This window comes from Atractosteus spatula, chromosome 2 (genome assembly GCF_055471065.1).
Source record: "Atractosteus spatula isolate fAtrSpa1 chromosome 2, fAtrSpa1.hap1, whole genome shotgun sequence".
Taxonomy (NCBI): Eukaryota; Metazoa; Chordata; class Actinopteri; order Semionotiformes; family Lepisosteidae; genus Atractosteus; species Atractosteus spatula.
This window is the reverse complement of record NC_142707.1, coordinates 29,544,938-29,568,312: the sequence shown is the minus strand read 5'-3', so window position 1 is coordinate 29,568,312 and position 23,375 is coordinate 29,544,938. Positions and strand designations below refer to the sequence as shown.

The following is a 23,375-nucleotide window of genomic DNA, read 5'->3' as shown; positions in this document are numbered from 1 at the left end:
ACTCCATCATTTGACTTTACAGTTGAGAGAACAAGATAAAAAATGTGGTTGTCTGAATTGTTTATGTAAGAAGGACACTATGTGAAATATAAAACACCAGGGAAAAGAGGTGAGTGGGTGAACTGGAAATACACGTCCCTTTAAAGCTAAAGAGAGACTTTCCGGTGGTTCTGTCCTCAGATGTTAAGCCACCAGGAGCGTGTGTCGGAGAACCAGGAGAAGGCAGTGAATTTGAGGAAAGACTTGGCAGAGATGCAGGAGTGGATGACTCAAGTGGATGAAGAGTATTTGATGAGAGACTTTGAATACAAGAGTCCTGAAGAACTGGAAGGAGCTTTGGAAGAGATGAAGGTGAGGATCCCGTGGTTGGTGGTCGGAGAATCGAGATGATGATAATAATAATAATAATCATTGCTTACACTTATATAGTGCTTTTCTGTTCCACTCAAAGCCACCTGGTTCATGGGACGGCAGCCATAGTGCACCAGAATGCTCATCACACATTAGCTATCAGTGGGGAGGAAACAGAGTGATGAAGCCAATTCACAGATGGGGATTATTAGGAGGCCATGTTTGGTAAAGGCCAATGGGAAATTTGGCCAGGATGCCGGGGTGACACCCCTACTCTTTTCGAGAAATGCCCTGGGATATTTAATGAGAACAGAGAGCTAGGACCTCAGTTTTATGTCTCATCTAAAGGATGACAGCTTTTTACAGTATTAAAATTAAGAGTCTACCTTCTCAGGCTACTGATTCATTGAGATTTAAAGGTTGAGTCACCATAAATATGATGTAAGCTTGAATTATGAATGTTTGTGATTTTCATAATCATAAATTGGAGTGGACAGATCAAGAGGTCTTCAGGAACAGGCAAGTTGATGGGATAAGCTGACTGATCCCTTTTGTTCCTGTAGAGAGCGAAAGAGGATGTGTTGCAGAAGGAGGTGCGAGTGAAGATCCTGAAAGATAATATCAACATGCTGGTAGCAAAATCTCCCCCTGGTGGCCAGGACCTGTCATCAGACCTCAGTGGTGTTTTGAAGAATTACCAGAAGCTGTGTGAGCGTTTTCGGAGCAAGTGTCACACCTTGGAGGTACAGAGCGCCGTTGTTAATAAAGGACAAACTCGCACTCCATGTGTTTATTTGCTAAGCATGATAATATTTAGGCCTAAGTACTGAGAACTGAGAACTTTATATTTGTTTTGTGGGCCTTATTGTAGACATTTAGTACTATGTACAGTACACATGTGAAACCCCATACAGACACTCAGTGTAGTTTTAGTTCAGAGATTATTGTCCCACACTGGCTCTATTATAGTTTTGCATTTTTATTGCAGAAACAGGACAATATCCAGCTGCAAACTCCAAACTAAAAGTATCTTTTAGAAAAAGTTCAGAAGCACTGACTTTTGTTTTGAGTATCATCGCTGAATTTTGAGTGGAGTTTATTGATTTGAAAGCAACAGTCTCATGGAACCATATTCAGGTGGAATATTAAGTAATGAAATGCAAACCTTATTTTGTAAAAAGTATAACAAAGTGCTTCAGAGCCTGAATCCTGTTTGGAATAATGGGTTTTTGGATTGTTTGAAAGAAGAAGGTGCAAATGATCAACTGTCATACTTTCATATGATATAAATAAGTGAGGAGCAGTGAAGGTCCTGAAATGACCAATAATTGTTTGTTGTCCTGTGTAGAAGTTGATGTTGTGTGTCCTATGTGTAAGCTGTATATGTTTATTTGTGTTGCAGGAAGTTTGGTCATGTTGGATGGAGCTGCTGCAGTATTTAGAAATGGAGACAAACTGGCTGAACAGTCTGGAAGAGCGCGTGCAGAGCACAGACAACATGCCTGATAATACCGAGGCTGTCAACGAGGCCCTGGAGGTGAGATGCATTAATCATGAAGGTCTGGAGTGTAGGAGCAGGAGTACAGTATAATAGTATAGTATAATATAGCTAGCTGCCTCACATTTCTGAGGAGTTTCAATCATTGACAGGAGGGATCATTCTGTGTGGAGTTTGCATGTTCTGTCTGGTCATGTGGGCTTATGTGGGGGATCAGTTTACCCAGGCATGATGTGTAGATTAATTGGTCTCAATTATATTGTAACTGGGTTCTGGTGTCCAGTCTAAGGTGCAGTCCTTATATTTGATATCTATATATCTGATATCTGTTGGTAAATGTGTGCTAAAATATTATTTTTTATTTATGATTTAGACTATGTTCATCCTAGATCATGGTGTACTGTTGTATTCTTACCCTTAAGTGTAAAAATGTCCTTTTAATCACAGTTCCCCTTTGTGATTTTCTACTCTGTTGTGATTTAAAAACAGTTTTCTGAATATTGGTGTGTTTTTCTTCCCCAGTCTCTGGAGTCTGTTTTACGACACCCGGGGGATAACAGAACACAGATCCGGGAGCTTGGCCAGACGCTTATTGATGGAGGAATTCTGGATGAGATAATCAGCGAGAAGCTGTTGGCCTTCAATGCTCGCTACGAAGAGCTGAGTCACCAGGTGAGGAGTCATGATTCGCATTGAACTAGAGCTGCTCCAGCCTGGCAGGGCAGCTTCTTCTTCTACAGCTTCATGCTTCAGTAAGCATGAGATCATAGATCCTGGTCATATAATGTTCCCAAAGTGAGAGTCTTTGAGAGTTCAGGTGTTTTCTACGACCAAGATATTCTGACCCTATTCATACAGTATGCAACAGTAATGAGGGAGTTTCCTGTTTATTCAGAAGTTCACATCTGAATGTTGATAAGTTATCAGCATAGATGTCCTTTTTCTAGGAACCTGTAGTTAGTTTTAGTAAAGGATATTAGAAAAGAAATTTTAACTGCCTTTCCTGGTAGTAGTTCAGGTGGGTAGCTGCGTCAGCATGTGTAGGCTGCAAAGGAACAAGTAATAGGTTTATTCCATGCTGAAAAAAAGAAGAAAGAAAACAACGTTTCGGCCGTGGAGCCTTCTTCAGATGTGTTTCCTGGTAGTAGTATATCGTATATAGTGTTTAGTGCTTTATGTTGTTACTGAGGAACTGCATGTTGGTGTCGGCGTTCCAGGCTGTGAGCAGACAGATCTCTCTGGAGCAGCAGCTACAGTACCTCCGTGAGAACGAACAGATCCTGCAGGCCCTCCAGGACTCTCTGACACAGCTGGATCAGCAACTCGCCTCCTATCTGACCGACAGGGTTGATGCCTTTCAGCTCCCTCAGGAGGCACAGGTACTTCACCGTTTTGCAGTGCAGGCTTCATTGTACACTTCTCCCCGTCTGGTTTAAGTCTCTTTCCACAAAGTCTGGTTTTCACCATCTTTTCAAAACATTTAAATTGACATTTTTTCTTTCCATTTTGTACCCCTTTTTGTGATCCACTGTTTCCCTGATCATCCACAGTTAATAAAGCACCATGACTGTAGCTGTCAGTTAACTGTCAAAAGAGCCAATTTTGTTTGTATAATAATGTAAAATGAATGGAATAATAAATTAGGGCTTAAATGTTTACATTTTCAGTATTCGTATGAGGGAATGTAAAGTTCTTAGTGCTTTATACTTTACACCCAGAAATTAAGTCTGTTCAAGTTTAAATCCATACCAAACCTGACACTGATGTGGCTGTCTCTATTCTATCTAATTGCATCTCTGACATAAAAATTTGGATGACTCAAAACTTCCTTCATCTTAACTGCGACAAGACTGAAGTCATGCTTATTGGCACCCTCCATCAACTTCATAAAGCCAGTCCTGTAACCCTATCTGTAGATGGTTCTGTACTTAAGCTTCAATCAAAATTGAAAAACCTTGGGGTTATATTCGATTCTGGGTTAATATTCGACCCACATGTGCAGCATACCGTCAGAACATCTTTTTTTCACCTTAGAAATATCGCTAGACTACGCCCTATGCTATCATTAACTGTGGCTGAAAAGCTGATCAACACATTTGTGTTCTCTGGAATTGACTACTGTAATGCTCTACTCGCTGGGGTATCTAAATCTACTCTGAACAAACTGCCGTATGTCCAAAATTCAGCAGCCAGAATCCTGACCAGGACTAGTGCAAGTGTTCACATTACTCCTATCCTGGAGTCCTTGCACTGGCTTCTGGTCAGATTCCGTGTAGACTTTAAAATCCTCATGCTCACCTATAAGGCTTGGCATGGCTTGGCACCTCAGTACCTGTCTGAACTATTATCGCCCTACTCCCCACCTCGCAGCCTTCGCTCCCAAACCCCTCTACATTGTATGGGTGACAGGGCCTTCTCCTGTTATTACCCCAAGCTCTGGAACTCTCTGCCCAAGGATATCAGAGAGTCACCTTCTCTAAACTCCTTCAAATCCAGACTCAAAACCCTCTTCTTCAGAAAAGCCTTTACTTAACTGGTTCCATTCTTCACCCCTCTGCTTTTCTTAGTACCACCATCCACAGTTTCCTCTGTATATTGTAATTGTGTTTTATCTTGTGTATTCTTATTTATTGTTGTTGTCATCCTGTAAAGAACTTTGAGAAGCCACCTTTAAAGGCGCTATATAAAATAAAATTTATTATTATTATTATTATTATTAAAAGGATCACATTCAGTCTGAAATGTCCAATTGTATACATCACAGAGCAACCATGATTTATAACATCCCACATAAAAGTTTGCAAAGTTTGAACAGACGTACAGGTACACGTGTATTTTCTGGCCAGTTTCATATCAGATTTTGTGCAGCAGGAAACTGGTGAAAAAGCTGCCTCTTTGATGTGAGCAGTACCTACTAGAATTGCCTTTCCTGGCTGCTTACTCTGTAGTGTCCGTGTCTCAAAAACTGACCTCCTACTGCATGCAAAGCAGTTGTCATCTTGTTTATGTCAACTGTTGATGCTTCCGGATGTTTCCCCTAGCTAAATAATTTTTAGTAATTTTAGTTTTTCTCTTTGTGTACTTGCATTTTTTTTTGTGTTGAGACAAAAAGAACCAGCTTCTAAAATCATGGGCCATCCAATGATTCTTTCTTTATCAGCATTAAAAATGGGCAGAGCAGCCTCTTGTTTCAGTTGATAAATCATTTTTAAAATTTAGGTACATTTTAGTTGAAGGGTACTTGTCAGTTGATGAGCTGTTTATTTTAGACCGGTGAGTACAGTCTTGTGCCAGTCACGAGATATAGTCTTAAGATATTTTTCTTTTCCAGTTACTAGTTAGTAACTAGTTGTTGCTCATGAATCAGTTACAGTTTAATCATTGCTGGCAGAAAGTGAAATAACGGATTTGCTTAGATCATTTCTTAGATGCTTTCTGCTCTTTCTGCTCTTTGGTGTCCTCACGCCTCCTTTGCTTGTGGCATATAATTTGTAATATTGGTATTTGCTATTGATATCAAGACAGCCCTATCCATTATCTTATTTTCATGCTGTGAATCAGAGTGGAAACTGCTTAAGCCTCATTAGGAGTTGGAGGACTGGCACACAGTCTGTTCGTTTCTGTGGAAGTCATGGGGCATTGTTACATAGAGGAGACACCTGTTCTGGCTTAATGTTACAAAATTTTAATGGGAATCAGCCCAGCTCAACACTATCCATATACAGTAGCATTCCTTCCATGATCAGAGAACAGTTTATTCCTGTTAAGTGTCAAGGTACACTTGATATCCTGGGTATAGGGGGCACAGTCCAGGTTGATTTCCTGATCTCCAGACAGAAGGGCTTACTTTTCAATTTGGGTAGAGGTTGTCAGGGAATGTATGGATGCCTAGAAATGATGTGAAAATAATTCCTTTTTGTTAAGGGTTTCCTTATATTTGAAGATTAATTTTCTTTAAAAATAATGATTTAAAAAAAAAACAATTGTAAGGTTATTCTGATTAACACCAGATGATTTCTGTCTTGTATCTATCCAATTAAGAATTGTCTCGTTTTATCACCTAGGCTTGCAGCTACAACTCCTGTATCACACAAAGAGAGTGAGGAGCTTTTCACATACTCTGACACACCCATCTGTCTACACAACTTGTCATTTTCTAATTTATAAGCTCTACGGTGTCTTAATGGAGTGTTTTAATGGAGAGGCATTGAGTTACGTCGGGCACGACTCATATACTTGTACTTGCATAGCAACCCCATTAAAAAAATAATTCTGAGTTGCATATAATTGTTAATGTAGTGTACCTAACTCAAAACTCTAGAGTAGTGTAGCTGTGCCACAGAAGAACACACTCAGCCTGGACTGTAATTGGCACTGTATTCTTTGTAGCTCACAGATTTGAACTTTTCTCATGAATTAAATCTAAGCATGGCCAGCACGCAGCAAGTTTTTATCTAATAGGTAAAATTGTAATTTTCCATACAGCATAAAACATTGAATTGTTTTTTTTTAATTCATAGGTTAACTCATAGGTGTAAGACTCAGTCTGTATTAATAATCCTTTATGTGTGTACCTTATTGTTCAAATATGAAAATGCGACTTGCATACAATTTACGTTACATAGAAGGTTCACGAACGGTAACCCCAATGGCTGTCAATGACTATCAGTACTTGCATTTCTCCTCGACTTCACTGCAAGCTCACAGGCACCTGGCATGTTCCAGACTTTGGTGTTGCACAGCAAGCCTAGGAAAGACTGGCCAGCTAAAGTCCATTCAAACCCCACTGGCTCTTAAGCAGATCTGTACATCAGTTTCGGGAATCCTGATCACAGCTGGTGAAAAATAGGGATGCTTGTAGGGCTCCATTTGTGCTTGGATGCTTTAAGATTCCAGTATGCATTTGTGGTGCTTTAAATGCTGCTCAATATTTTTGGCAAAGCATGGAGGATATTTTATGTAAATCCCATTCTGACTCCAATTTAAAAAAAAATAGCACGCTGCCTGTCGTCAGGAATGAAAACCAACCTAGCGGATAACGTGGTTTATGTTTGTGTATCACCCAACTCACTAAAAAATGACCAGACTGCTTATGAATCTAAATTTTAACAATAGTCAGCCTTAATAGGAATTCTGTTAATTTGGTCTTCTTGCTTAATCATCCTTAAGAGAAGCAACAGTTAGTTGCCCTGGAAAGAATTTATTGACTGTAGACATTGCTTTGCATTAGTGACTTTGACTGCCATATGTTAAGGCTGGTGAAAATGAGGCAGAAAACATTAATGAAGGCTGCAGATTTTTTTTAGTTACCACCAATGCTTATGTTTCCACTCAAAAGATTAAAATTGAAGGCTCAATAGGGTTATTAAATGTGTGGTTTGTCCAGTTTTTCCATGTTCCATGCGAATGTGTTAAAATGCCATTTAAAGGAAAACCATTTAAAGAAGTGTTTCGTTCTTTCAGAACATACAAGCAGAGATCGCAGCTCATGAGGCCAACATGGAGGAGCTGCGCCGGAGGAACGTGGGGAACGTCCCCGTGGTCACCCTGGAGGGCAAGGCGCCGCGCGGAGGCACCATGCTGGACGTGCTGCAGGTGAGCAGATGAGCCATGTAGAGGAGGAGAATAATAACCAAACATCTGCATTTTGTTGTTTTTTTTTTAAAACCTCTGAAGATGCCCTTATATGTTTTTTGATGGGACCTTTTCTCCTTATTTGCCTAACACTGTACTACATTTTCTCATGATCAGAGGAAGCTGCGCGAGATCTCAACCAAATATCAGCTCTTCCAAAAGCCTGCGAACTTTGAGCAGCGGATGTTGGATTGTAAGCGTGTTTTGGATGGGGCCAAAGCTGAGCTGCACGTGCTGGATGTCAGAGAAGTCGAGCCAGAGGAAATTGAAAAGCATTTGGATGGCTGCATGGTGAGACTAGTGATTAGAGCTGTATAAATACTTTCTCTTTTACAGTATATGGGCAACTGAATTTAACGGTTTATTGTATTTTCAGTAGTGTCTCAATGTATCTGATTCTTCTCTTTTGCACTATGACCTTTAAATTTTGATTGCCTACAGATTATTCTTCTCTGCAGTACAGAGGAGATGAAACCTTTGAGAAAATCGTGTTTGTTATGTACAGTTTTAAGGCTCTCCTTCAGGAAAATATGGTTTCTAATATCTAAGTGCCATCTGCATCAGATGTCAGCCCTGGTTTAAAACATATGTTTTTCAGGATTTCTATAGCACAATTAGAAAATCTGCAAACCTTTGCATTTATACTGTCTTCTCATTACCATCTGTTGCATATGAGCATCAGTAATAAGACCGTTAAATATTTATTAAATGGATTTCATTTATTGTCTAATTGGACATGAACCCAGGAGTCATGGCTTTCCTTTGTTTCAGAAACTGTACAAGATCCTCAGTGAAGTGAAGCTGGAGGTGGAAACTGTGATCAAGACAGGAAGACAGATCGTGCAGAAGCAGCAGACAGACAACCCGAAAGCAATGGATGAGCAGCTCACAGCTCTTAAGCTTCTCTATAATGATCTGGGAGCCCAGGTAATAGAACTTGCTTATCTACCTGTCTCACATATGACTTAAGAAAATTAGAAGCACTGTACTGGTAATGTCAACTGTGAAGAGACCACACGATACTAATTACATTTATTGAACCACACGACTAAATTAAATTGTCTGATTATTAGTTTCTCACTTTATTGGCTGTTATTCTACTAACAATCTGGATGATGTTATACTTAATGTGAAAATTAATGATTTTGATGATTTTGTTGATTGCTTTTATGACCTGATACCTAGCACAACATATTAGTTTTCTTAGGCAGGTAAGAAAGTGCTCTCATCTTTTCCTTTCATTTTCTGATAAATTAAAGTGGCAAACTAAAGGTCTTTATGTACTTTAAATGGATTTAAAAGCAGACATTAAAACACTTTACAGTATTCAGCTTTCTTGAGATGTCCTGTAAATTGCAAATATTTTTCTATTAATGCCATTAAAATAACTCAAACTAAATGTTTGTAAAATTTGGCCTTGACAGGTGACTGAAGGAAAGCAAGACCTGGAGAAAGCCATCCATCTCTCTCAGAAGTTGCGGAAGGAGACCTGCGCCCTACAGGAGTGGCTCACAGCAACAGAAACTATTCTCAGCCAGAAGAACTCCTCAGGAAACATGCCTGCTGACATTGACGCAGAGGTTGCATGGGCAAATGTGAGTTTTCTTAGTTCTTACTGTATTTACTGTATTTATGGGGTTGACAGTGATCCACTTGGGAATAACCTGGAAGGATTTATGCACTGATAGTGTTTTTCTAACTTTCAGATCAGACCTCAATTTAGAAAAGCAGTCAGTGCTTTCTTGCTTTTATTTTAAGGTTTTTATAGCAAGCATCTTCAGTAGTGTCCAGCTGTACAAAATGGTCCTGTAACAATGTTTAGTGAAAGATAAAACAATTGTTTTTAATGTCCACGCTACACAGAATATTTTTAAATATGTGTTCAGGATGTAAAATACAAAGACCTCTTCCTCTGCATGCTTCACCTGCCAAACTGTCAGGACATAAGGCCTGTGTTGAAACTCAGTGGGTGTTCATGCCGATAATTCTCACATGAGGTTTCAGTCCTTATGCGGTACTGTTTTGGGGGGTGAGTGAGTCTGGGGTTGCAAGGTGGGGATGAGAGACGAATATGCTGAGTATTTGCTGGTGGTGCAGGGCGTGCTGAAGGAGCTGGAGAGGAGGAAGGCAGATCTGAACAGCGTGACGGAGAACAGTGCCGCCTTGCAGGGCTTGGTGGAGGGCAGTGAGGCCGTGCTGGAGGAGAGGCTGTGTGTCCTCAATGCGGGCTGGGGGAGAGTGCGCACCTGGGCTGAGGACTGGCTCAGCTCTGTGCTGGTAAGTTGACCAGATCCTCACTTAGTCTTCAATTGCCAACAAAAGCTCACAGTCACTGTCTGGAGGTGTTGAGAAGTCTGATGGCAGAATTAATTTCATTTTAGGATAAGAGTGACTTTATAGCGATAAAAAGGTTGTCTTGCCTTTCTTTCTAAAATAGTTTCATTTGTTAACATTAAAGTTTTCACTTTAATTTTGCCAGAGATAGTGCCAATGGAAAAAATACTTTTCACAGAATGACATTTTGATTTTTTGATATATTGCTTTTTTACTTTATTTCAGGTTTGTCGTAAATAAAAATATTTAATGTAGACTTCTTTTCCTTTGAGTGTTGGCATTTCAGGTGTTTTCTTGAAGTGCTCGAGTTACCATCTACAAAAAGCCAAAAGGCTTATTTTAAGGTTAGTGTTATTTTTAGTAAATTCGCCTAATACTTTTGAGCATCTCCTCCTGTCTGTAGAACCATCAGAATGAAGTGGAAATCTTTGATGAGAATCTGGCTCACATTAGCACTTGGCTGTACCAAACTGAAATTCGCCTGGATGAGACCGAGAAGCTACCAGCAAATGAGAAAGAGGAAATTGTAAAGGTATCAGGAATTAGGTATATTTCCATTGTGGTTTTTAGTAGAGATTACAGATTTTAAGATACACTGACTTTGACTGTTTTTGCAGAACCTACTGTCTGAGCTTGAAGACATTAGTTTGCGAGTGGACAGTGTACGAGACCAGGCCATTATCCTGATGACCAGTCGAGGGCCTGCTTGCCGCGAGGTGGTGGAACCCAAACTGGCTGAGCTTAACCGCAATTTCGACAAAGTTTCCCAGCATATCAAAGCAGCTAAAGTAAGTAACACATGAAAGTGTATTACCTGGCATTATATTATTGTATAGTGGGAAAACCCCTTGCTTATATCAGGAAAAGATATACATTTATTGATTTTAAGATTCAGAATGTTGTCCTGAAAGCTGATGCAATCCATATCTACTAAATGCAAAAATCATTAAAGTATTTGGAACTCTCCCTAAGGTGAACACTCAGGGGCAGACAAAGTCTTGAGGAACAGGAAACAGAGTTCCACCAGGCCAGAACAATCCTCTCATCTCCATCCTTTTTAAAATTGGTGGACCCGGTTGAATGTGCAGTTCAGTACCTTAGACCATTACGTTCATTACAGCGGCAGTTGAAGATGATTGACATAGGAGTACAGGCAGGGACTGAGAACTCTAATCCACTCTATTCTGAAAGACTTGTGACCCAGTCCCAGCTCATTCCTCTTCAGTTCTTCAGTGGGAACTCGCAATATTTTAGCCAGTGAGCGCACAGTAGATCTGTTGTAATCAACTAAACTATGCCCCAGTGCTGCATGCACTTTTGTCATCTTGCCAGCCCCAGCCAGCCTCACTGTTGTATTCATAGAAATGCTGTCTTTAATTTTCAATCCAGATGTCCGTGAGCTCGGAGTCCCTCAGCTGTGAGGTAGCCGTGCGACAGGGGGCAGAAAGTCTGGGGAAGAAACCTGTAAGTGAGCTCCTGCTCTTTGAGAGAGAGCTGGTGGCCACACTGAGCGCCCTGGACAGGCGGCTGGAGTCCCCTGAGCAGCTGCCCCAGGATGATGAGAAGGTAAGTGGAAATGTCTTGGAAGAGCGGGTTGAAATGGCATCCTACAGGGTAATAGATTGACATTCATTGACATTTCTCTGTTGGTACAGAACCCCATGACCAATTTTCAATATCTTTTTTTGGATTCAAGTGCTTCGTGAATATTTTCAAAGTTAGACATAGCTTATTGCTTCTGTGCTTGGGATAATAATTCCACTGAAAAGTCATGGTAGTGGTTCATCTTTGTGGACCAGACATGGAATCTAAGTGGATTGTAATTGTCAGTGGAGTGATTTCACTTTTTGTCTTGCATGTCCTGCTAGAAAAATAGTTTGCAAGCAAATTTAAAGTGCTGAAATAAGTTTGCGAAGTCTCTAGGTCTGTATAATACTAGATCTGTATTATCGTATATTGTAGACCTAAAATGTTTTAGGCCTTCATGAAATTCTTGATAAAAGGTTAACATTAATTAAATGTATAGCAGAAGTGCATAAAATATTTAACAAAATTAACGGTAAATATCCTAGACTAAGTATGTAAACCCACAGATTAAGTAACTGGTCGTGGCTCCCCCTTGTGCAGCAATATCTTCAACTATATGTTTCTTGTAACTTTTTCTCTCTCTTGCATCAGCTTTATAAGTTTTGGGCCATTCTTGCTTATAGAACTGCTTGAGGTCAGCGACATCTGAGTTTTTTTTTGCGTGAACATCTTGCTTCAGTTCCTGTCATAACATTTGAATTAGGTCCAGACATTGACTTGGCTAATCCAAAATGTGAAGTTTCTTCTTCAGCCCATCTGTTGTAGATCTTTTTGTATGTTTAGGATCAATGTCTTTCTACATGACCCTCTTTTGTTTCAGCTCTAGCTGGTGATGAAAGGATTGCTTAACATTCTTCTACAGAATTTGCTGATTCAACTCCAAATTAATGTTACAGTCAATAATGGCAAGCCGTCTGGGTCCTGAAGCAGCAAAGCAGTCCCAAACCATGATAATACTACTATGCTTAACAGACAGCATAAGATTATTCTGTTGGAAGTTCGTGTTTGTGTTTTGCCACACAAAGTTTTTCATTGTGGCCAAAAAGTTCAACTTTTGACTTATCTGTCCAAAGACCATTGTTTCATTGTTTCATTAATTGTGTGCATTGTCCAGGTACTCTGTAGCAAGCTAAAAATAGCTGTCAATGTTCTTTTTAAAGAGCAGTGGTTTCTTCATGGCTATGCTGCCGTGAAACCTATTAGTATTCAGGAGTCAATGTAGGAGGCATTGGCAGTGATCTTAGCCACAGCAAAAGAGGCCTGCTGAGCCTTATACGTTAGTCTGATAGTTGATGGATGGAGTCCAAATGTTTAGAAATGTTTTTGTTAAATGTTTTGCTCATAACGCAGTGTGATTCCACTATCTTGTATGGTAAAGACCTATAACACAAAGTTTCTGACAGTTATATAACTCAGTCTCAGTTTTTAAAAGCCTGACTACCCCCTTAACTGTTGTAAGGAAACCTCACTCAGTATTTCACATCCATTCATCCATTTACACCCTGGATGGGACACCAGTCCATCGCCAGGACAGACAGAGACAAACATGCACACACTCACAACAGGGCCAATTTTCCCAGAAGCCAATTACCCTTTTTTGGACTGTAGGAGGAAACTGGAGCACCCAGAGGAAACCAGCCTGAACACAGGGAGAACACAAAAGGTCTACACAGATAGCACCCAGGGCCCCAGTGCTTCGAGGCAGCAATGCCAAGCACTGCACCACTGTGCTGGCCATTTTTCATACACAAATTCTTAATAATTAATTGTTTCTACTTCAGACACTGTTCTATCTCAAAAACATTGAATTGATAATTGAATTGATGCTGAAGTCAAAACACTTGGCACACAAAGGCCAAAACTGCCAGCGTTTTACTTCTGTAAAAGCTGCCTCAGTTAAAGACAGTCTTTCCTGCTTAGGGATGAACACAAGCATCAAGTTCCAACTCCTCCTGACTCCTCTTGTGTGGTCTCATCTTCTTTCCTCTCCTCTCTTCTTCTCCTCTTCTGCTCTCCTTTTGTATGTCTAAGTGTGATCTTATATGGCGTAATTCTGAAATGCTCATTGTCAATCATTTAACCACAACTTAAATTAACTAGGTAAACCAAGGAATACTTTCCAATTGTTTTTGATCTGGGGATCCCCCACATCTCAGCAAACATCCCCTCTGCTTTGAAGCTGGAAAGGTTTACATCTCTAGGTGTCACTAACTTGATCTAAACTCTTAGAGAAACTTCCTTGTCCCCTCTAGCTGTAACAATGAAGTCAATTTTGGTCATTAAAATAGTTGGCCTGGTGTGAACATTTTGATACAATAACAGATTTTTGGGGACTTTTTATTATTATAATGTACAGTTTTCACTAATGGAATTCTGTTCTACAAAACTTCTACAAGACTTGAAATTGCCTCTTAAAAATCTGTATTCTGCCAGTGCCATTAAGCATTGAGCTTCATGTGTATTGCAATGTAAACTGTCTTCTGCTGTAATCAAATCATAATTCAAGCTTTCCTTCTCCAAAAGGGGAAAACATTAATCTGATTGTGTATTATCTTTCAGTAAAAAAAATGTTAAGATGATATTTGCAGAAGGGCACTGCACAATGCCTGTCAAACGGCCAAGCTAAAGAATGCATAAAAAACCTCTGAGAAGGACATGCATTTTGAAACCGTTAGTGTTTTTAGCTTATCAGATCAGACTCAATGGTTCAGTTTGTCAAGGCCATTGTGCAGGGTTTACAGAGCAAGAAAACAAATGATCAAGGTCATATTCTTGGTATTAGAGCTGCCTTTTGTCAACTTAAAATGCATCCTAGTTTTTAGAAGTAAAAGACTTTGTGTCTTTGAAAACCTAGTGAGCTTGCTTTTGAGGCCAAGCCCTACAGAAACACGTGTGCTAACTTTTCAGATGGATGAAGAAAAGGCCCAGATTGAAGATGTGCTGCAGAGAGGAGAATGGCTGCTTCCGCAAACCTCAGATGATGGGAGAGAGGAGCTGTGCAAGAAACTCCTTCTGCTGCAGACCAAGTACTCCACACTGAGGGTGAGCTTAGCATTGCCACTGCAGCTCTGCAGTATTGACATAAAAACCAACCAACTAATGCATAACCTTCTTACTGTATGTCAAAACTAATAATACCATTTGATATATCTGTTTCTTTTGAGTTTGATGAACTGTTGTTTCATCATAAGTAAAAAAGTATAGGAATTATAATATTCAGAAAGAAATAGACTGCTAAAAATTTATTTCTTACTTAACTGTACACGTGACACACTGTCATTGTGATAGCTACAGTATGTGTCTACAGTGACACTATTATTTCTTCTTGTAGGAATTGAAAACAGCGAGGACTAAACATACTCCTGAAGTAGCCCCAGCATTCTCCCAGTACAAAAGGGAGAAGGAGTCTCTCATCAGTTGGATGAATGAGACGGAGAATCGACTGTCAGGGCTGCACGGCATTGAGGATGATGAGAAGTTACAGGTAATAGCTGGCTGTGGTTAGCCACCATGGTAACAGAGTTGTCTTGTTTTTGAGTGGGTCTTAAATCTGTGGCTTGTGTTCTGCAAAGCATCTTGAACTATTTTAGTAGTTACACTTTGCCTTGACTTCAGTCTCATTGTAAATGGTGGTAGCTTTGTGAAAAAGTATTCCAAAGGGAGTTCCAAAAGTGATTTTGGATCGAAGAAAGAAGCTTTAGACTTGTTACATAAGAATGGTCTACATGTGGTAGTGTATACAGTTATTAATTATCGTATATGATATTCTGTGAGCAATCATAAAATTAAATTATTTAATCATATATTTGAATCATATTGAAGACATCTTTAAACTTTAGCAAGTTCAGCAATTAGTATTTATATATTTAGTGTATCTATAGCAGGGGTAGCTTCTATCTTTAAGTTTAGTCTAATGGTTTCCAGGAGAACCTATGAGTTGTCATTCAACACATTATTTAATGAAAATGATTTTTGATGTTTTTCACAGGAGTTGTTGCAGGAACTGGAGTTGAGAAAAGAAGAGTTCAGTTCCCTTCAGGAGAGGAGAAAAGATTTATCTCGGTATGAGACAGAACAGTCGGACATTGTGCAATTTGACAAGCGGTGGCAGGAGATTGAAAACCAGTTTGTGATATTTCAAAAAACACACTTCAAGAGCACAGTAAGTGTCTAATGTGAACAGTAGAGAAAAACAATATTTTATGCTACTTACCTTTGTTAACAGGCCCTTGAAAATGTTCAAGTGAGAGTCCTTGTCATGTTGCTTGTCTTGGCCTTTTCTTTCTTGAACTTGATGTGTGTGATTAATGTTACCTCATATTCTGTTTGTATTCTCATTTTTCTTTGAGTGATGTGTATTCATTAGCATCCTTCAGTTTTATTTTATGGTTGTCTGGAATTAAAAATTATTGGCAGCTGCGCATTCTGGTCTTTGCCATCACGTGGAGTCTAATTGTATTGTTGTTGATCAGCAGAAGGAACATCAGAGTGGTGTGGACGACATTGTGTCATCTCTCCTGCCCTCAGACTATCTGCTCGATATTAACAAGGTGCTGTTGGCCATGGCTGACATTGAGCTCCTGATAAATTCTCCAGAGCTCAGCAGTGGGCTGTATGAGGACTTCTCCAGCCAGGAGGATGCACTGAAGGTAGAATTGACCTGTAGGGTGAAAGAAGACTCTTTAGTATGTTATGCCGATGTGAATGCTTTCTAATGGATCTGTAGGATCTGATGAAGAATGGATGCATTTTTTTTACCACTGTAGTTGGTTTGGTTTGAAAAACAAGTCAATGCTTGTGATTAATTTGGGATCTTTTGACATACTATTTGATTTATACTTCATTACAAATACTTCTTCATGACATACTTCTTTACAAAAAGAAGACTGCAAGTCTGTACTTTTTCTTTAATAAGGGTGCTGGATGCTTTACAAGATTAATTTAAGCAAGCAGGGTATTGTTATTTATCTAATCTTAAATGCACATTTGTTGTATGTTGTGGTAAGATAAACCTTTTCTACATAGTGATTTTCTTCTATAAGATTGACTCCTTTCAACATCTGAAACATAGAAGTAAAAGTCTGTTTAGAACTCTATGTAATTACCTGACAGAAGGTTTTACCCCGAGATATGCCTCCAGGTTAAATTGGCAAATTCCATGAAAGCCATCATAGTAAAGACTTGTTTTAAAGCACACTTTGTTTTTAATTTTACTGGGAAAGAAAAATTGCTCTTTTCTAGCAGATTTGTCATTTTCATTTAGGGGACAAATTGAGTTGCCTGGCTCAGTTGGGTGTCACTTCAACATTTCAGGAGAAGATGAATGATCAGAGATTGTGAAGATTATTTGTCAGGGAGCCTCTGATTGAAGTTGATATTGTCCATTACTCAGAGGAATTTTGTGCTTTTCCATTGTGAGAATAAGAGGTTTTGTTCATTTTATTTTTTCCAGTTATCAGGATTAAGTGTACCCTTTTGCGTTTTAGCAGGGACTTAGAGCTCATTGCTGATCTCCTGCCAGCTGAAGATTTTGTTTTCTTCTGTACTGCAGAATATAAAGGACAGCCTTGAGAAACTCGGGGAGCAAGTTGCCATTATTCATGAAAAGCAACCTGATGCTATTCAGGAGGCAACCAGAGTGGAGGTTGTGCAGATAGGGGATGCACTTACCCAGCTGAATGCAGAATGGGACAGAGTCAATAGGATGTACAATGATCGTAAAGGGTGAGTATGCATAGTCTTGCCTGTCGTCTTCCGCTATGCAATTTGAAAATACATCCAGGCCTCATTTACTTAAAAGTTGTTAAGGGTTGCATTTTGTGGAGTGGGCACTGCTTCATCTGTTCAGAGTAAAAGAGGTACAGTATACTGAAGGAAAAAAAAGGACTTTCTTTCTAATCTTAGAAATGCATTGTGCTTATAGAGGGAGTGTTTATCTTCTGATAGCTGTCATAATTTTTCATTGTAGTACTCTGTATTTTGTTTTTACTTGTTTAACATAAGTTGTTAAATCTGTAGATCGATGTATTTGGCTATGTCTTAGGCTGACATAGTCTCAGTTTAGTTTTATTCAGAGTAGGCTAACACTTTGCCTTTTGAAGGTTTGTCTTTGTGTTGATTATGTGTGTACCATTGTACCTTACATTCGTCTGTCCAAGGGTACACGATTACTAAAGTTATTGTTGGATAAACATTTTTTTAGTCCTAAAATATTTTTCAAATTCTGTTCCAGAGGCACAGATCTATAAGGACTCTAATCCTGTGAGAAAGTGTTTTGCTGGGAAGTCGTAAAAAAAACCCCTGCAAATTAAGAAATTGAATAGTGTGATGAAGAGTAAAGCTCATTAAAATGTACAGCCCATATCAAAGAAGCACTACTTCTGTTTTTTAATCTATTTTATTTTGAATTTGAAGGTTCAAAATAGTTGGTTTTAGTAGTAGTAATAGTTGGTGTCATTTTGTCATTTTAAATAATTTATCATTTTAAGTCAGTTGGTTGTGGTGTGAAAAAGACATATACGTAGATGGTACTTTCGCAGACACTGTACATGTCAGTGCATGTTATTTCTGTAGTATCATATAAGGATACTTCATAGGTCATGTGGACATACAATATGTTTTTACTCTTGACACATGACAATAAGACAGTTGTGCTTTCAATGTTAGTCTGTGGGTTGCTCTGGTAGGTGTTTGCTCTTTGTGTCACAAAGGTTGAACTGGTGTTATAGCCTCTGAGTTGTGCACTCCATTCAGAGCAGTTTCTTTAATAGTCCCTGACATGGCTACAGTATCTAGCTGAATCGTATGTCTTCTTAAATCAGTCTTTCTATTGTTAAGAAAGTTTTTGGCACTGCATAAAATGAAGGGATATTTAAGATAACTGAATTTTCTTTGTTTTGTAGATTTTGTAAATCTGAACAAGTTTTTAATATATGTGAGTGTTTACACACCGCTGCTGCCTGTTAGCATGGGATTTTTGAGTTTGGGAGTAAATGCAATGCAGTCTGTTGGACTTGAAACTTTCAGTGCAAGAATGCTCTTGTGTGCATGAGTTAAAATAATGTTCTTTGTCTCCTACCACATACACAGCTTGAACTTTATGAATTACCTGCTGAAAACTAATTTATTCATTTAATATACCAGTAAGCCAACATACCAGTCTAAAGGCACTGTGTCTATTTAAACTTTAAAAGGGCAGACAAAGATAAATGTTAAGAGAATAAAAAATTGCATACTTAGGTAATAAGACAACAATAATTTGTTTTAGTTTGTTAGTTTTAACACAAAATAAGAACTGCTTGGTGCTATGTGTTTTTAATCAAACTTCCATTACAGTTGCTTCCAATACAACTACAATGTATTAAGAGACAGAATTGAAGACTTTTAATGTGTATTCATGTCAGTGGTCCCTGTTGGAGAAGAGCTTATTTGCACATGCTTATTGAAATGTGCATTAGATGAAACACCAAATATTATGTACAGTACAGCACCAATTTAGATCAGACCATTAAATCTGAATGGTTCTGTGTATAATTGAATTCAGGTGTGCCTGAACTTTGTTGGAAGCAAAATCAAAAATAGAGATTTTGTACATCGTCCCTTTTCTTTTAGATCAATCCTTACTACTTATACTTAATAACACATGTAAATTTTACTTTTGCTTAGCTTGAACTGTTGATTTATAGTTTATCATATTTGGATAGATTGTATTATTATATGTTTCCTTATACAGTATCTGTGCAAGCTGTTTTTCTTATAGCAGTGACAGCTATGTGATTTGTGGACCTAATGGAAAGATGGCACAGGAACTGGATCATATTTTGTATTAGAATAAAAATCATGACAAAAAACACTTAATGTAATGAGATGTACAGTGGTGTAAAAAAGTAAGTAAATCCCATGAAAATATTTTTTTTACAATTTTGCACAAAAGGATATTTGATCATCATTTCAACAATACTGATAGATAAAGGTGATCTAATTTTAAAAAATAACATTGAAAAATCACATTTTGCACTCATTTGTACATTTAAATCAACAGAAATGCAATTTCCAAGTGCGAAAAACATTAGTACACCCCCACCTTTATCATTGCATTAAATGCCTAAAATTAGAATTGGGTGCACCAAAACAGGTGAAAATGATTAGAACATCATTAGAGAGTATCTTGGAGGACACTGCCTTATATAAACATCAGAAACCTGTGGTCTGGTTTGCTCTTAGCAATTGAGATGTGTGGCTACATCATGCCCAGATCAAAAGAGTGCTCTGAGGCCCTCAGGACAATTGGAACAATATGCTCTGGATGGATGAGACAAAGGCAGAGCTGTTTGGCTGCAATGCCAGACGTCATGTTTGGCGAAAACCAAAAACTGCCTTTGAGCAAAAGAACCTCATACCAACTGTAAAGCATGGTGGTGGAAGCATTATGGTTTGGTGCTGCTTTTCTGCCGCAGGGCCTGGCCAGCTTGCCATCATATAGTCAACCATGAATTCCACATTGTACCAGAGAGTACTCGAAGAGAATGTGAGGCCATCTGTCAAAAAGCTGAAGCTGAACTGTAAGTGGACCTTGCAACAAGACAATGACCCAAAAAACTCAAGCAAATCTAATCTAATCTAATAAACTCAAGAAGAAATGAAGGGTTATGGATTGGCCAAGTCAAAGTCCGAATCTTAGCCCCATAGAAATGCTGTGGGGGTACTTGAAATGGGCAGTACATGCAAGAAAGCCATCAAACATCACACAGCTGAAGGAGGAGTGGACAAAAATTTATCCAAGTCGATGTAGGAAAGTGATAGACAATTACAAGAAATGCCTACAAGAAGTGGTTTCTGCCAAAGGGGACAACACCAGTTGTGAAGCTAGGGGGTGTACTTATTTTTTTCACAGCAGATAATTGCATTTCTGACTTTTTTTGTTGAATAAATGATACGTTTCAATGTTATGTGTTAAATTAGATCAACTTTATCTATCAATATGTTGAAATGAAGATCAAATATCCATAGATGCAAATATGTTGAAAAACACACACCTTTTCATGGGGTGTACTTATTTTTTCACAGCACTGTAGAAGCGTAGACTCCAGGAACGTAAAGGCATTTTGCCCTCACCCCTTTTGCAGGTGCTTTGACAAGTCAGTGGAGGAGTGGCGTCAGTTCCACTGTGACCTCAATGACCTGAGCCAGTGGGTGACAGAGGCTGAGCAGGTGTTGGCTGATGGGAAAGGTCCTGATGGAGCACTGGATTTGGAAAAGGCAAAGATGCATCAGCAGGTACATCAACACACTTTAGCCTTTCAGCTGTTAAATAAGCAAAAAGTTATGCAGTATTTGGCTTAAGTTTAGTTTGCAGCAGTGGTCTTCATGACAAAGTCCTGTTTATGCTGCTAGGACAAAAGTCATTACTTGAATTAAAAATAAAAAGTTTAATATGAAGCCATTAACAAATGTAAAACTAACCCTAACATTCCACAAACATATCAATCAAGCATGGGAGGGGGTAGCAGAAAACTTGTAAGTACTAATAAAAGATATCAAGGGTAACATTTAAAATACTTAACTTTTTGCTTTGCCTGGAAAAATTCATACCACCTCTGTTTGCTGCCATTTCAGTCTTTTTTGAATGATATAAAAATAACTTTTATTGAACAATATACTAAGAGAAAGGCAGTTTGTTGTAAGCTGGACAGGGAGACATGCCTGCATTACTGTTTAAGTCATGAAAATGTCAAATGTAAAATATTGACTTTTGTAATGAGGAGAATTTTGGAGGAGCAGCTAAGTACATTGAAAATGGCAGCTCTTTTAAAATTGAATTATTAATAATTAGCTTAATAATATCTATAATTATCTATTCGAGAAGTCTGTATTTTTATAACACCTCTAATATTGAGATCTGTAGATTGGACTTGGATCTTTAAGATTTGTAGGAAATCAGATGCTGCTTAGATGATACTTACCTTGTATTTTCCCTTTTGCAGTCATGAACTGCCTTCTAATACCAAGATACAGAAATTGCAGCCATTAGAGTTGTGTGGAGAACTGCCTCAGAGTTCAGGCTGCAAAGCAACATGTAGACATTAATTCCACACTGAAAATCTGAATTTGACTCGGCAGCTGAAACTTTTTGTCCCTTTCTCTTTCTCTTTTTTTCAACCTCTATATGTTCAGTTAGATCTACTCATCTTTGTCTTTCTTATAGTTTTGGTAAATTATAAGAATGGCGGAAAGAAGTAAGAAAAGTTGCTATCAATGTTTAAAATATCTGTGCATACTCTATGCCCACTGGTAAATATGTTTTTCTTTTACAATGATAAGTGAATTTGTTTTGTCTATATTAAAGTTTGCAGTCTAAAATTTTAATTTTAATTACTGTATATGAAAATCAAAATTATTTTTAATTGTTTCTCTATTTTAAATTTTGCTAGTTGTTCTATACCGGGTTTGCTGCTGTGCTTTTTGAAGTGAAGAATAAACTGCTACAGTTTATGTGAAGTATATTTCAATTCAATGAATATACTTCATAAAGTTATTAAAAAAACAGCTGCTCCCTGCTGTTTAAAGACATTACAAACAACAAAATACATCTTAGAACAGGCTCACTTGATCTCATATTGCCTCGGATGTAGCTCCATAGCCAGAATATAATTATCCAAAACACTTGACACAAAGGAAATGTCTGGTGAATAATTGTGTTGTAAATTGAATAAGCTTTATTGTTTTTCTTGTAGATGTAATTCTTCAAAACCCTTCACATAAGAGATTCTGTAATCCCATTTGAGTTCTTTAGTTTAAAGCAGATTTTTTTAATGAGTCTCTCTGTCAAAGCATCAGCTTTTGTAATTGGTGTTAGATTTTAAAGTTTCTAACATGAGAAAAGCAAATGAAATCTGATGAGGCCATTAGTTTCAGTGCTTTAATATAATGATAAATTGTCATGAAAATAATATTTTAATGTTCTTCAACAACCTCATAATGGCATTTTCATAATAATAAACTAAGCTCTTCCAGTGTTATTTTATTTGCCAATTAAGAAACAACTCTATGGGGATTTTTCCTGATGTTATCATATTGATTCATAGAGATTTTTAAGCAGTTAACAGGATAAGAAAAAGAAAAACCAGTAATAATAAGAAGAAGTAAACCAGTAAGTAATATTGGGAGAGCATGAGATAATGCGATCAGCTGAGGTTTCAGTGTAACTGGTGTATCTTCAGGAGCTCGAGGAAGGTCTGACAAGCCACCAGCCCATTTATTCCACCTTGAACCAGACGGGTGAGGGCATCATCAGACAGCTGTCTGCCCCAGACAGCAGCCTGCTGCAGGAGAAACTGGGAGGTCTCAACAGGCGCTGGAAGAACGTCTTCAAAGAGATCAGGGAGCGGCAGCACAGGTAACCTCAGCTGTTAGCTTCAGGATATCCCTACAGCTGCAGGGCCGACGCTACCACTTCACCTCCTTCCCCACATAGAATCCAAAAATCACAGTGGTCAAAGAAAGATGGCTACATGATTGACCAAGATGGCAACAAGATTTCCCAAAGCATTTAAGATGAAATGTTTGATAAAGTGCAGGCAACTGTATGAAACCACAAACAAAACTTAGTAGAAACTGCTTTTAAATAATTTAGCTTTCTTTATTGACTTCTTTATTTCATTTACACAAACAAAGTCACTTGTGAAGTAGATTGGATAGAAGTACAAAGAGTAAATTAATCCCGTGCAAAGGCCTTTAGTCTTTCGCTCTGTGTATGACCTTTCTTCAGGTTATTGTTACTCGTTATCATCCCCCTCTGTCCTCTGGTTCTCTCTAAAGGATGTTTATTTCTATAGATTAGTGATGAACAAATAGGTATAGAATTATAATTAAATTGTTAATACTGAAATTATTTATTTTAAAATCCATTTGGTTTGTGCTGTACTTTCCTTAGGAGTCTATTGATCTCAACTTTAAGTTTCATGGTTAGAAT

The 23,375-nt window shown here is 38.3% G+C and overlaps 1 protein-coding gene across 6 annotated transcripts in view; it reads left to right on the top strand.

Moving 5' to 3' along the window:
* Positions 1–23,375, top strand: part of utrn (utrophin) — a 301,041-nt gene that overhangs the window by 74,981 nt on the left and 202,685 nt on the right. For 5 of the 6 annotated variants that reach the window (XR_016093863.1, XM_088929485.1, XM_088929501.1 and 2 more), the window contains exons 26-45: positions 181–351; positions 915–1,094; positions 1,754–1,888; positions 2,372–2,521; positions 3,067–3,228; positions 7,313–7,444; positions 7,601–7,774; positions 8,255–8,410; positions 8,908–9,078; positions 9,581–9,760; positions 10,221–10,349; positions 10,435–10,605; positions 11,207–11,383; positions 14,312–14,446; positions 14,736–14,888; positions 15,393–15,566; positions 15,877–16,053; positions 16,956–17,128; positions 20,530–20,680; positions 22,624–22,799. Coding sequence is in view for 5 of the 6 variants with exons in the window: in XM_088929485.1 (XP_088785611.1) it covers positions 181–351; positions 915–1,094; positions 1,754–1,888; positions 2,372–2,521; positions 3,067–3,228; positions 7,313–7,444; positions 7,601–7,774; positions 8,255–8,410; positions 8,908–9,078; positions 9,581–9,760; positions 10,221–10,349; positions 10,435–10,605; positions 11,207–11,383; positions 14,312–14,446; positions 14,736–14,888; positions 15,393–15,566; positions 15,877–16,053; positions 16,956–17,128; positions 20,530–20,680; positions 22,624–22,799 (3,227 nt within the window). In the remaining variant the exon portion in view is untranslated. The remainder of the gene's footprint in view (positions 1–180; positions 352–914; positions 1,095–1,753; positions 1,889–2,371; positions 2,522–3,066; positions 3,229–7,312; positions 7,445–7,600; positions 7,775–8,254; positions 8,411–8,907; positions 9,079–9,580; positions 9,761–10,220; positions 10,350–10,434; positions 10,606–11,206; positions 11,384–14,311; positions 14,447–14,735; positions 14,889–15,392; positions 15,567–15,876; positions 16,054–16,955; positions 17,129–20,529; positions 20,681–22,623; positions 22,800–23,375) is intronic. The other variant, XM_088929492.1, reaches the window with a different exon arrangement.